Source organism: Heterocephalus glaber, unplaced genomic scaffold (assembly GCF_053883595.1).
Source record: "Heterocephalus glaber isolate CG9 unplaced genomic scaffold, H.glaber_assembly_v1.0 deba00001479, whole genome shotgun sequence".
NCBI classification, from domain to species: domain Eukaryota; kingdom Metazoa; phylum Chordata; class Mammalia; order Rodentia; family Bathyergidae; genus Heterocephalus; species Heterocephalus glaber.
The window spans coordinates 22,422,574-22,436,567 of record NW_028258316.1 but is presented as its reverse complement, the minus strand read 5'-3'; the positions used below and the strand labels follow the sequence as shown (position 1 = coordinate 22,436,567).

At 37.9% G+C, this 13,994-nt stretch overlaps 1 protein-coding gene across 6 annotated transcripts in view; it reads right to left on the bottom strand.

The window, feature by feature from the left end:
• The window catches only part of Ptbp3 (polypyrimidine tract binding protein 3), a 119,790-nt gene that overhangs the window by 61,745 nt on the left and 44,051 nt on the right, over positions 1-13,994 (bottom strand). For all 6 annotated transcript variants that reach the window (XM_087183357.1, XM_087183358.1, XM_021262243.2 and 3 more), the window contains one exon: positions 13,910-13,994. In XM_087183357.1, the coding sequence (XP_087039483.1) occupies positions 13,910-13,912 (3 nt within the window). In that variant the 5' untranslated portion in view covers positions 13,913-13,994. The remainder of the gene's footprint in view (positions 1-13,909) is intronic.

The window sequence follows — 13,994 nt, the reverse complement described above, 5'->3', positions numbered from 1 at the left end:
TACAATTCATTATTATTATTATTATTATTATTATTATTATTATTATTTTGGTACCGGGGATAGAACTCGGGTCCTTGCGCTTGCGCAGCAGGCGGTGAAACCACTGAGCTAAATCCCCGGCCCTACAATTTCTTATTTAGAGGCTCATTCATTCAACAACCTAGTCGCAGGACCGTAACTTGGTCACTAAACAAGGAGTTATCTGTATTGTGCCTCAAGACTCTTCTCTGGTAAAGTGAGTATACTTGAGAAGGGATGCTATAAAAATTAGTTTAATTTTCTGTATGTTTTAAATACTTGGCATAATGTCCAGTACAGTGTTCAACAATATGTCTCATTATTACCAAAAAATGGTTTCACTTGGAAACAACATTCTTTCTACTTTTTGATATGAAAATGATGGTTTTTAAATGATAATAACTCTCCCCCACTCCTGACCCGTGATACTGAAGATTGAGCCCAGGGTCTTTGCATTAAGCTATATCCCTTTTTTATTTTTTGAGACATGGTCTTGCTGAGTTGCCCAGGCTGGGCCAAAATTTGTGATCCTCCTGCTTCAGCTGCCCAGAGTGGGATTATAGGCATGAACCACTATGTCTGGTTAATTTTTTTCTCTTCATATTCTTACTTGGAAAAATTAGGACACTGCCCCAAAATGACTGAAAATGTTATCATCATATGAAATCTAACTCGACGACATCTAGATAGTCAGGGAAATAAAAAGTTGCTTCTAAGGACTTAATCTGCAACAGTTACTTATATAGTCATAATTTTTTTTTTCCTATTACCAGGGATTGAATTCAGGACTGAGCACTTGCAAGGCAGGCGCAGTACCACTGAACTAAATCCCCAGCCCTTTGTTTTGCTTTTGGGGGGGGGGGGGCAAAGTCTCACTATATAGCCGAGGCTGGCCTCAAATTCATGGCGATACTCCTGCCTCAATCAGCCTTCAGAGTGCTGGGATTTCAGCTATACACAACCACACCCAGCATGTATAGCCCTAATTTAAGAAAAGTCAGTATGACACAAAGAAATTCTAATGCACTAAACAAAAATTTTAAGAATCATTTTCTGTACAAAAGAATGGACTGTGTGGATGCCCTACCGAGGTCCTGAGTCACGCGGAAGACGCCGAATCACCCCACTGCAGACAGGCAGGTCTGCCCACAACCTACCGAGGTCCCCAGTCGCGCGGAACACACGTTGAATCAGCCCGCTGCAGACAGGCAGGTCTGTGCATGCCCTACCGAGGTCCTGAGTCACGCGGAAGACACCGAATCACCCCACTGCAGACAGGCAGCCACATGATTCCACATTACCAAGGGGCAGAGGTCACCAGACCACCAGACAAAGGTACTGAGTCCCACTGTCCCCGGCCCAGAGGTAGGGGCTTCTGAGCCGTCGTTCCCATTGCTCCTGGTCCAGAGGAACGGGCTTCCCGGTCACCATCCCTCCCGCTGCTCCCAGCCCAGAGGAAAGGGCTTTTGGGCCACCTTCTGTCCCGCGGCTCCTGGCCCAGAGGAAGGGGCTTCCTGGTCACCATCCCTACCGCTGCTCCCGGCCCCTGTCCCACCTCACCCAGCTCAGAGGACGAAAATCGTGCAGGCGCTAACAGCCCCCCGCCCAAGTCAAAATGAGAAAACACATAAATAAGTCTCAAAACCAGACTTCCAGATCACCTACAGCAACCCCAAAGGGAAATGAGATGGAACCCTCTGATACTCAACCACCTGGACCCACTGAACTGGCAACAATAGGGGATGTGGAAAAAATGAAATCAGAAATAATTTCTCAGATAACAGGAGAAATTGTGCTCCTAGTGCAAGACATGATTAATAAATCTAGAGAACAGCTGAGGAACATGATGGAATCTCAACATAAGAAACAAATGGAATCCACAAAACAGACGCAAATAGATTTCCAGGACATGAAAAACTCCATTGAAAGTCTACACAGCAGAATGAGCGAGTGTGACGACAGAATTTCAGATATAGAAGATAAGATTGCAATTAGTGACCAGGAAAAGAAAAATTGCTTCAAAATTATAAGGGAACATGAGAAATCAATCCAGCAGCTGCTAGATGATGCAAAAAAGAATGACATAAGACTGATTGGGCTCAGTGAAGAAACAGGAGAGAGTGCAGATGACATAAAAAAAATCTCTTCACAGAAATAATGGCAGAAAACTTCCCAAGCAGGGGAAAAGAGCTTGACATACAGATAAGTGAGGCATATAGGACTCAAAATAGCCTTGATCAAAAAAAATCTACACAATGGCATATAATTGTTAAGATTCCAGAAACACAACAGAAGAACAAAGTTCTCCAAGCAGTCAGAGAAAAGAAACAAATCACATACAAAGGAAAGCCCATCAGAATCACAGCAGACTTCTCAACACAAACCATCAAGCAAAGAAGAGCTTGGAGTGACATATTCCAAGCCCTAAAAGAAAACAGCCTCCATCCCAGATTGATATACCCTGCAAAACTATCTTTCAAAATGGATGGAGAAATAAGATCCTTTCATGACAAAGAGCACCTTAGGAACTTCGTGAATACCAAACCAGCACTCCAAAGAATTTTACACAATATCCTAGGAACAGACATTGAGGATCACAACCCCAGGAAGCAAAGCAGAATGAACCCATCTGGCATGACAAGAAATTAAATGGAAAGGGGGAGAACACAACAAAAAGAAAAAGTCATGGCAATGACAAGTCAATATGTTTCAGTTATAACCATCAACGTTAATGGTCTCAATTCACCAATCAAAAGAAATAGACTGACAGAATGGGTCAAGAGGCAAAATCCAACAGTATGCTGCATACAAGAAACACACTTAATTCAAAAGGAAACTCATAGACTGAAAGTTAAAGGGTGGAAAACAATATTCCATGAGACAGGAACCCGAAAAAAAGCAGGAGCAGCTATCCTCTTGGCAGATCAAGTAGATTTTAAACCAACACTAATTAAGAGAGATGAAGAAAGACACTACATCCTTGTCAAGGGAAGAATCCAAGAGGAAGAGATGACAATCATAAATATCTATGCACCAAACACTAGTGCACCCAACTATATAAAACAAATACTAACGGACATGAAAAGTCATATATGCACTAATACAATTGTAGTGGGGGACCTCAACACCCCACTGTCACAAATAGATAGATCAACTAGACTAAAAATAAGTAATGAAATACCAGAACTCAATCGAACTCTTGAACAAATGAACTTAACAGATGTTTACAGAGTAGTCTTCCACCCCACAAAATCAGAATACACATTCTTCTCAGCTGCACATGGGTCATTCTCCAAAATAGACCACATACTCACACATAGAACATGTTTAAGTAAGTGCAAAGGAATTGAAGTTATCCCCTGTAAATTATCAGACCACAGTGTGATGAAACTGGAGATCCATAGCAAAAGAAACTGGAAAAATTTCATAAACACGTGGAACTTGAACAACACACTCTGAATAACCAATGGGTCACAGAGGAAATTAAAGAAGAAATCAGACAGTTCCTTCAATTAAATGACAATGACAATACAACATATCGGAATCTATGGGACACAATGAAAGCTGTCTTACGAGGGAAATTCATAGCAGTGAATATGCATATTAGGAAAACAGAACGAGCCCAATTAAACAACCTGATGCTGAACCTCAAGCTTCTAGAAAAAGAAGAGCAGGACAACCCCAGAGCTCATACAAGGGAGGAAATTGTAAAGATCAGAGGAGAAATCAATGCAATGGAGACTAAGAGAACAATACAAAAAATCAATGAAGCCAAGAGTTGGTTCTTCGAAAGAATCAACAAAATTGACAAACCTTTAGCCAACCTTGTCAGAAAAAGGAAAGAAAAGGCCCAAATCCATGCAATTAGGAATGAAAAGGGTGAAATGACAACAGACCCAGCAGAAATCCAGAGGATCATCAATACCTACTTCCAGAACCTATACGCCAATAAGATGGACAACACAGAAGAAATGGACAGATTCCTAGATACATATGAATTACCAAAGTTGAATGAAGAAGACCTAAAAATTCTGAACAACCCAGTATCAACCAATGAAATTGAAAACGTAATTAAAAACTTATCACCTAAGAAAATCCAGGGCCCTGATGGCATCACTGCTGAATTCTACAAGACATTTAGAGAGGAACTGCTGCCACTACTGTTGAAACTCTTCAATGAAATTGAAAGGGAAGCAATACTCCCAAATTCATTCCTGGAAGCAAGCATCACTTTGATCCCCAAAGCAGAGAAAGGCCCAACTGAAAAGGAGAACTATAGGCCAATCTCATTAATGAACATAGATGCAAAACTCCTTAATAAGATAATGGCAAACAGAATGCAGAAGATCAACAAGAAGATCATACACCCTGATCAAGTGGGATTCATCCCAGGGATGCAGGGATGGTTCAATATATGCAAATCAATCAATGTAATACACTATATCAATAGAGCCAAGGACAAAAACCATATGATTATCTCCATAGATGCAGAAAAAGCATTTGACAAAATCCAACATGCATTTATGATAAAAATCCTACAAAAAATTGGAATAGATGGTCTCTACCTCAAACTGATAGAAGCCATCTATGAAAAACCAACAGCCAATATCATACTAAATGGTCAAAAACTGAAAACCTTCACACTAAAATCAGGAACAAGATAAGGACGTCCACTATCACCACTCTTGTTCAATATAGTTCTGGAAACATTAGCCACGGTAATTAGACAAGAGAAAGAAATAAAAGGAATAAAGATAGGAAATGAAGAAGTCAAATTGTCATTATTTGCAGATGACATGATACTCTATATAGAAGACCCCAAGAACTCCACCAAAAGTCTTCTAGACTTAATAACCAAATTCAGTCAAGTAGCTGGTTACAAGGGTAACACAAAAAAATCAATAGTTTTCCTCAACACCAATGACAGACTCACTGAGAGAGAAATAGGGCAAATAATTCCTTTCACAATAGCATCCAAAAAACTGAAATACCTAGGAATCATCCTAACGAAAGAAATCAAAGACCTCTTCTCTGAAAACTATGGCACTCTGAAAAGAGAGATTGAAGATGATATCAGAAAATGGACAGACATCCCCTGCTCCTGGATAGGAAGGATTAATAGAGTGAAAATGGCCATACTTCCAAAACTGCTATATAGATTTAATGCAATTCCAATTGAGATCCCAGCAGCATACTTCATAGACCTCGAGAAAACAATCCAAAAATTCATTTGGAGCAAGAAGAGACCCAGAATAACAAAAGCAATTCTAGGTAACAGGGACATGGCAGGGGGTATAACAATCCCCAACCTCCAACTCTACTACAAAGCTACTGTGATAAAAACAGCATAGTACTGGCAAAGAAACAGGCTTGAGGACCAGTGGAACAGATTAGAAGATGCAGAAACAACGCCAGACACACTCAGCCATCTCATCTTCAACAAAGGACCCAAACACCCTCACTGGAGGAAAGATAGCCTCTTTAATAAATGGTGCTGGAAAAACTGGGCTTCAACTTGCCAAAGATTAAAACTAGACCTGTATCTCTCACCATGCACTAAACTAAAATCAAAATGGATTAAAGATCTAAATATTCAAATAGAAACTCTGAACCAGTTGGAACAGAGGTTAGGTAGAACCCTTGAAGACATCGGTGTAGGAAAACATTTTATGAACAAAACCTCAGTTGCCCATGAACTAGCACAAACAATCAACAAATGGGATCTCTTCTTATTAAAAAGCTTCTGCACAGCCAGAGAAACCACCAGCAGTGTGAGGAGACAGTCCACAATGTGGGAAAAAATCTTCACCTGCTCTTCCTCAGACAAAGGTCTACTATCTCGAATCTATAAAGAACTTAAAAAGATCAGACCTCCCAAATTTAAAGACCCAATCCAAAAATGGGCATCTGAAATGAACAGACATTTCTCAGACAAAGAAGTAGAAATAGCAAATAAATACATGAAAAAATGTTCAACATCACTGGTCATTTGAGAGATGCAAATGAAAACAACGCTGAGATTCTACTTCACTCCAGAAAGAATGGCTGCTATCATGAAATCAACCAATAACAAATGCTGGCGGGGCTGTGGGGAAAGAGGAACCCTGCTCCACTGCTGGTGGGAGTGTAGACTGGTGCAAGCACTGTGGAAATCTGTATGGAGATACCTCAAAGAACTAGGACCGGAAATCCCATTTGACCCCACTATTCCACTGCTGGGGATCTTCCCCAAAGAATTAAAAGAATCATACCACAGTGATATATGTGCACCCATGTTCATAGAAGCACAGTTTATAATAGCTACAACTTGGAAACAGCTCAAATGCCCATCAACTGGAGACTGGATAAAGAAAATGTGGGTTTTTTATAAAATGGAGTACTACTCAGCCATAAAAAATGAGAAATTAGAGACATTTATAGCTAAGTGGATGCACACTGAGGCAATACTCTCAAGTGAAATAAATAGGACACACATGTGTAAATACCGAATAGTTTCTCTGGTGTGAGAAACTGAAAGTGTAAATAAGGACTAAATGTATAATAGGTCATGTGAAATAGGAAGAAAAGGGGCAAAGGGGAAGGAAGTGGGAGGGCTAAGGGAAAGGATAGAAGGGAATGGGATTAATATGAGAAAATGGAAAAATAGGAACAAAATCTTTGTAAATAGGGAGGGCTGGAGGGGTTGAAGGGAGGGCTGGGCAAGGGTGAAAAATAAGAACCAAGAGAGACTATGTAAAGGTGCAAATTTCCAATGATGAATGTCATTATATTGTATACCTAAAATGTACCAATTATTAGAATGAATAATCGATAATGTAAAATAGAAAGAAAAGGTCCAAAGGTGTAGGGGTAGTGGGAGGGGCAGGGGAAAGGAAAGAAGGGAAGGGAAAAAATGATGAGAAATGGAAAAAATGGAAATAAAGTCTTTGTAAATAGGGAAGGGTGGAGGGCGTGAAGGGAGGGCTAGGAATGGGGAAAAAATAAGAACCAAGATGCATTATATAAAGGTACAATTCCCAATGAGAAATGTAATTGTGTTGTATACCTACAATGTACCAATAAAAGAATTTAATACAAAAAAATAAAAAATAAAAAATAAAAAATAAAAATAAAATACAGAAGAAAAAAAAAAAGAATAGACTATGGAGTTTCTAAATGTTCAATATGAAAATAAGCATTCTAATATAATTGTTATATTTTTAAACAACTATCAAATACCTACATGTTCCAAAGAAGTATGCAGAAAAGACTTTTTCAAAAGTTTATATTGCTTCCTATTTAAAAACTGGAGGAATTCATCAGGAAAACTACTTTAGAAAAATGGTTCTTTTTTAAAAAAAATTATCTTTATGAAGATATATATTTGATCCAATAAAATTCACCCACAAAGGGACCAGGAATTTAGCTCAGTGGTTCCACAGCCTGCCTCGCAAGCACAGGCTCCCAAGTTCGATCCTCAGTACCAAAAGAACCCCCAAAAATTCATCCACATAAATTAAATGCAGATCTTGATAAATGGATACATCCACATCACAACCTCAAAAATTAGGCACTTACCAGTCCAATTTTTTAAATACAGGATGACCAAAATTTTAAATATAAAAATTTAAACGTAAGATGACCAAAAATATTTTTCAATAACTTTTGTAAGATAATATAACAGGAAATAAAAACAATTTTTATCAAATTTATTCAATAATTTTTCTGTGTATGGTATATCTTAAAACATTCAATATACAACACAACATTACAATCTGGACAGTAAGTAGTAACTAGTCTCTTTCTGAATTCTTTCTGCATTATTGTCTTTCTCTGACCAACACACTCTACATGTCTTGTTGGCCTTTTTTTTCCCTGTGAGTGGTATGATTACAACATATACTAAATATAATGGTGAAGATGTCGATGATGAACATCCTGGTTATCACTTCACTATCCTGTATTTATAGAACAATTATTTGATCTATTAGATCTAATATAAACTGTCAATGACTTTTTGAACCCCCTTTGTACTGAATAAATAACAAACAAGTTCCATATTGTTTGGTCCAGAAGGTGCATAAAATTTTATAATAATTTTTTCCCTCATCTTTTGATTACAGGATAGCTTGTTAGATGTTGGCCAACTCTGTCAACACCGCCCATAGAATTATTATAATCACCGACCCACTACTGGAATTTTTTTAGTTTTGTTTCTTCTTTTGAGTTTTATTACCTCTGTATCATGAATAGTTGACAATAAGGAGACATCTATTTTGTCTTTCCATTTTATAACACAGACTTTGTCTCTCTGATATGCTAACATATTTTCCTTTTGCAGATCTTTCAGCACTTCCTTCCTATTCAGTCTTAGTATCCAAAACATGTCCATTATGTATTACAAAAGAATATCTAAGTTCTAGAGAAATATAAAAAATATATCTAATACACTTATGAGTTCTTATAGATTATAGCACAAAATTAGTTTTTTTCCCCAAATAAACATGAATTAGTAAAAGAAAATAACTAGAACCAATTATTAGATTTCACTAGAAACAAACATCAAAGGTGAATACAACGTTCTAAATAAAAAAGAAAGTATCAATGTATCCTGTCCAAATAAGAATCAACTGGTTGAAATGACACATGCCTAGGAATAGTCAGTATGTAAACAAACACATTGCTCTAATGACACTTGGGGTAAACTGTTAAGTGGTTAAGATATAGAACTTTTACCATTATCCCAAATAGTTTCCTAATGCCTCTATGCAGTTGGCCCTGCCAAGTTCCCAGACCCAGGCAATCTGGGCTGTATTCTGTTTGATTAGTTTGTCACTACCATATTGTCTTGATTACTACAGTTTAATAATGACTTTCGAAATTAGGTACTAATTTGGGGAGAACTAACAATTTTGAGCCATCCAAACAACAAACATCATGGAATCTCTGCATTTATTATTATTACTATTACTGTTGTTATTATTATTATCTGGGCTTTTGAGACAGGGTCTCCCAATGTAGTTCAAGCTGGCCTTGAATTCACTTTGTAGTCCAGGCTGGTCCTGAACTTGCAGTGATCCTCACCCCTCAACCTCTCAAGTGCTGGGATTATAGGTTTGCGTCATTATGCCTTGCTTATCTCTACATTTATTTAACCCTCTAATTTCACTCAGTGTTCTGTAGCTTTCTGTGTAATGGTCTTGCACATCGTTTTGATACATTGCCCCCTAAGAACTTCATAATTTTTAATCTTTTGGACATGGAGTTTTGCTCTACTGTTCAGACTTGGCTTTGAACTTCTGGGCTCGAGTTATCCGCCTGTCTCACCCTCCCAACAAACTGAAATTAGAGTTTTATGGCCCTGCACATGCCTATGGAAACTTCATAATTTTAAAAACAAACTTGTATATAACTACAACACTTTTAAAAATTTATATTCCAACTAATCATTGATTAATGTATATATAAAAACAATTCTGGTATGCAGACCCTATATTCTGTAACTGTGCACAATTCTTTATTTTCCCTACAAAGTTCTATCTTACTTTCTGAGAAGAAATTTCCACTCTGGCTTTTTTTTTTTTTTTTTTCTAACTTTTTGTACTAGGGTAGGACCTTCTGTACAACGCTGAATGAAAAGTAACGAGGTTGGGCCGGGGATTTAGCTCAGTGGTGCCGCTGCCTGCCTCACAAGCACAGGGTCCCGAGTTCGATCCCCGGTACCAAAAAAAAAGAAAAGAAAAGAAAAGAAACAAGGTTGATCATCTTTGTTTCAGTCTTAATTTTAGAGGAAAGGTCTTGTCTTATACCCTAAGTAAATTGCCAGTTGCAGTTTCACACTTTTATCAGGCTGAAAAGGTTCCCTTATATTTCTAGTTGGCTGACAGTTTTGTTTTATCAGGATTAGGAGGTTTAGGGCCAGGGATTTAACTCAGTGGTTCTGCGACCTGCCTCGCAAGTGCAAGGTCCCAAGTTTGATCCTCGGTATCAAAAAAAAAAAAAAAAAAAAAGAAAAGAAAGAGATTAGGAGGTTTATTCTTTTTAATGCCTTTTGGATCCATTAAGATGAGCATAGTTTTTCTTTTTTAAGTTGTAGGTGCATTACACTGATTCATTTTAAAAACCACACTAATTAGTATACCACTGTGCTAAATACAAAATTAAATAGCAAGTGTTGGCAAAAATGTGAAAAAATAAATCTTTGTGCACAACTGGTGGAAATGTGACATAGTGTGTAGTCACTATGGAACAAAGCATAGTGGTTCCTCAAAAAATTACACTAGGCATGGTGGTGCATGCCTGTAATACCAGGATTCAGGAGGCTGAAACAGGAGGATTACTACAAGTTCAAGGCCAGCCTGGACTACAAAGTTAGTTCAAGATCAGCCTGAACTACATAGTAAGACTCGTCTCAAAAATAAAAATCCAGAATCTAAAAATTAGTCTAGAATTACTATACGATCCAACAATTCCACTTCAATTCAACTGAAAAAAGAATGTAAAGAGATATTTGCACACTATGTTTGTTGTAACATGTCTCTCAAAAACAGTGGACACAATCAAAATGTTCAGGGACAGATGAATGAATAAAGAAAATTAAGTATGAAATTAGGTAGAATATCTGTATATATGTATAATGGAACTTTATTTAGCCTTGAAAGATAAAAAGAAAGGAAAGGACATCCTATCATAAGCTAAAACATAGATGAACTCTGAGGGTATTACGCTAAATCAGTTGGTCACAAATGGAAAAATCCTGACCAGGCAGGCTTGGTGGAATACACCTGAAAACCAGCACACTGGAAGGCTAAGGCAGGAGGATCACCAATTTGAGCCCACCCTGAATAACCCGGCAACTTACCAAGACCTTGCTCAAAATAAAACAGGGCTTGGGAGGTAACTAACTGCAAAGGCCCTGAGTTCAATTCCCAGTTCTACCAAAAAAATTTTTTTCTAATTAAATATAAACAAACAAACGGATAGTGTATTTCATTGAATACATATATAATTGAGACTAGCATCCCCTCCAGTATCTGTATTCTCCTTCCTTTTTAAAGTAATAGAACTGTGATTAGATAGGCATGCTATAGGCCAATTTCCTAGGCCCTTCTCCCCCGTGAAGTGATGATGTGTCAGTGTAACTAAGGTCTAACAGATGAGAGAAAAAAGTCTAAGGTCTAGGTCTTATCCTTACAGGACTGTTTCCACCTCTCAACTCTATCATGTTTAGGCTGTGATTTTCATCATTATCTAAGGTGAAGTCTAGCTTTAAATTTCATTATTCTTCTTCCTAAAGACTGATGGAGATAAAGTATTATTTCAGACATTAAGAAGGTGGTCACATGTCAGTGATGGTGAATCTTTTAGAGCTTTCAGTGATGATAAACAGCCCACTGTGGCACAGGTGCCATAGGTTCACCACTGTCATATGTTAAGGATGAAAGAATAAAGTAGAAAAAGTCTGGTCCTCAACAAAATCAAGAAATCAAATAAGCCCTTGATCACCTTTCTGGAGAAATAAAAAATATAAGCCCTAAAATCAAATGGAAGAATTAAATAGCAAATTAGAGAATGCTGAGCAAATAATGAGTGAGTCAGAGAATTATTTTAAGGAAATCATCCAAAACACAGGTCATTTTGGAGAAAAGGATGACAAGATATATAAGAGCGGTTAAGACAAATCAGGACAGAATGAGATGGACCCACAGAGCTTTAACTGGAGTTTTAGAATGAGGCAACTCTGTGGAGAGTTGAATCATTTTTGAGTAGGACAAATGAACAATCTAGTACTAGTTCTCAATGCCAGTAAAATCAGGTTTAGAAACTTCAGATTCCAGCCTTTTAACCAGTAGTTTTTAAAATGTGGGGCTGGGGATTTAGCTCAGTGGTTCCACCGTCTTCCTTGCAAGCACAAGGACCCGAGTTCAATCCCCACTACCAAAAAACAAACAGGGCCAGGGATTTAGCCCAGTAGTGCCGCTGCCTGCCTCGAAAGTCCAAGGTCCTGAGTTTGATCCCCAGTACAAAAAAAAAAAATGTGATTCCTCAAATGGCAGCATCAGCATTATGGAAACTTGTAGAAAAACAAACTCTTAAGATCCATCCCTGACCTACTGAATTAGAAATGTTCCCAGTGGACTCAGCAACTGCAGTTCTCCCGATACTGGGGATAGAACCTATGGCCTTGTACATGCCAGGCAAGTGCTCTAACACTGAGCTACATCCCCAACTCTGGCAACTGTGTTTTAACAAGCTCCCTTCTCTCCCTGATCTAATATGAGCTCAACTTTGACAAGTCTACTTTGTAGTCTCAACGCCTATATTACTGTCCACACTTTCACATGAACAAATATCTTGCTGTCGCTCTGCCTATGAAACCTTCCCGTTTAATCCTTTAAAGGTGTGCTGTGGTCGACCAATTCCCATGCATTGTTTTCAATGAATTTTCTTTTCATCTTTTCACCTTAACTGACTTAACCTTGTTCACTTCTCTTATAAAGTATTCATCTACAGACTATTCTCCCAAACCATATGTAGGCTCAGTCATGAAAAAGTGACTCATTCTCTACAACCCTATCTTCAAAAATATCTAGACAAAAAAATCCTACCTTTTCTGAATATCTCATTTCCATGATTTTAGTTGGCCAAGTATGTATGATTCTGACTACTAAATTTCTCTCACAATATTGAGACCAGGAACCCTCTACCTATGGGACATTTCCATTTGGATGTTCTAAAAGAACCTCAAAATTAATACATACAAATCTGAACCAGCTGTGTTGTCCAACTGTGTTCTTATATTTTCCGACAGAAATAAATGGCACTATTGATCTATCCAATTATCCAAGTCCAAATCCTGAAAATCATTGACAGAACCCTTATTCAAACATTTAATTGATTACAAATTACTACTAATTTTACATTAAGTTCTCCAATTCTCTTCATCACAACTGTCACTTCCAAAGTGCAAGTTAACCATCACTTACTAAGACTGCAATAACCTGGCTGGGGATGTAGCTCAGTGGTGCTGCGACTGCCTTGCAAATGTAAGGTTCTGAGTTCGATCCCCAGTACTTGAAAAAAAAAAAAGACTGCAGTAACCTTTTAATTGGTCACTCTCGTTCCAGTATTGCACTCCTACAATTCATTTTTTTTTTCTGAGAAAAAGTCTCATTATGTAGTTCAGGCAGCCCTTGAACTCACTATGGAGGACAGGCTGGCCTTGAACTCCCAGTGATTCCCTTGCCTCAGCCTCCTGAATACTAGAATTACAGGCATGTGCCACCATAGCTGGCAAAATCTTCATATTTCAAGAGCATTTATTTTTAATCATGTAGTACCTTGTGGTATGTGGATTATTATATTTCAATTTGTAAAAATCATGTGGGGGCTGGGGATATAGTTCAGTCATAGAGCTCACCCTGGATTTGATCTCCAGCACCATAAAAACACACAAAGCAATCTCCCAAAATCATGTGGTCATATAGTTTTAACAAGTCCATCATCATTCAACACAGATTTAAATCCAGCTCTTTTGGGGCTGGGGATTTAGCTCAGTGGTTCTGCCGCCTGCCTCACAAGTGCAAGGTCTTGAGTTCAACCCCCGCTACCCTCCAAAATAAATCCAGCTCTTTTATTCAATAGTTCTGGGTCACAAACTTATTGATACTAGTTTTATCACAACTATTTAACAAAAAGAACATCAATTAAATAGGAATCATCAGATTAGATCCAAATAAATCCTTAAAACTTAAAGAGAACTGTAACTAGGGATTTCATCTACATAAACTACAACAAATTTTAGTTTTATTACAAACACATACACTTCAATGTATGTAAGATGAGCAAAATAACAACACTTTTTTAAAATCTTGAAATACATAGAAAAAAATTTGAAAACATTGATACTCACCATATACACCTGTCGAAGGACTAGAACTGTTCATGGTAGAAGAGCCGTTAGTGACACCACAAGAAAGAAGCTCATCGAATCCCCG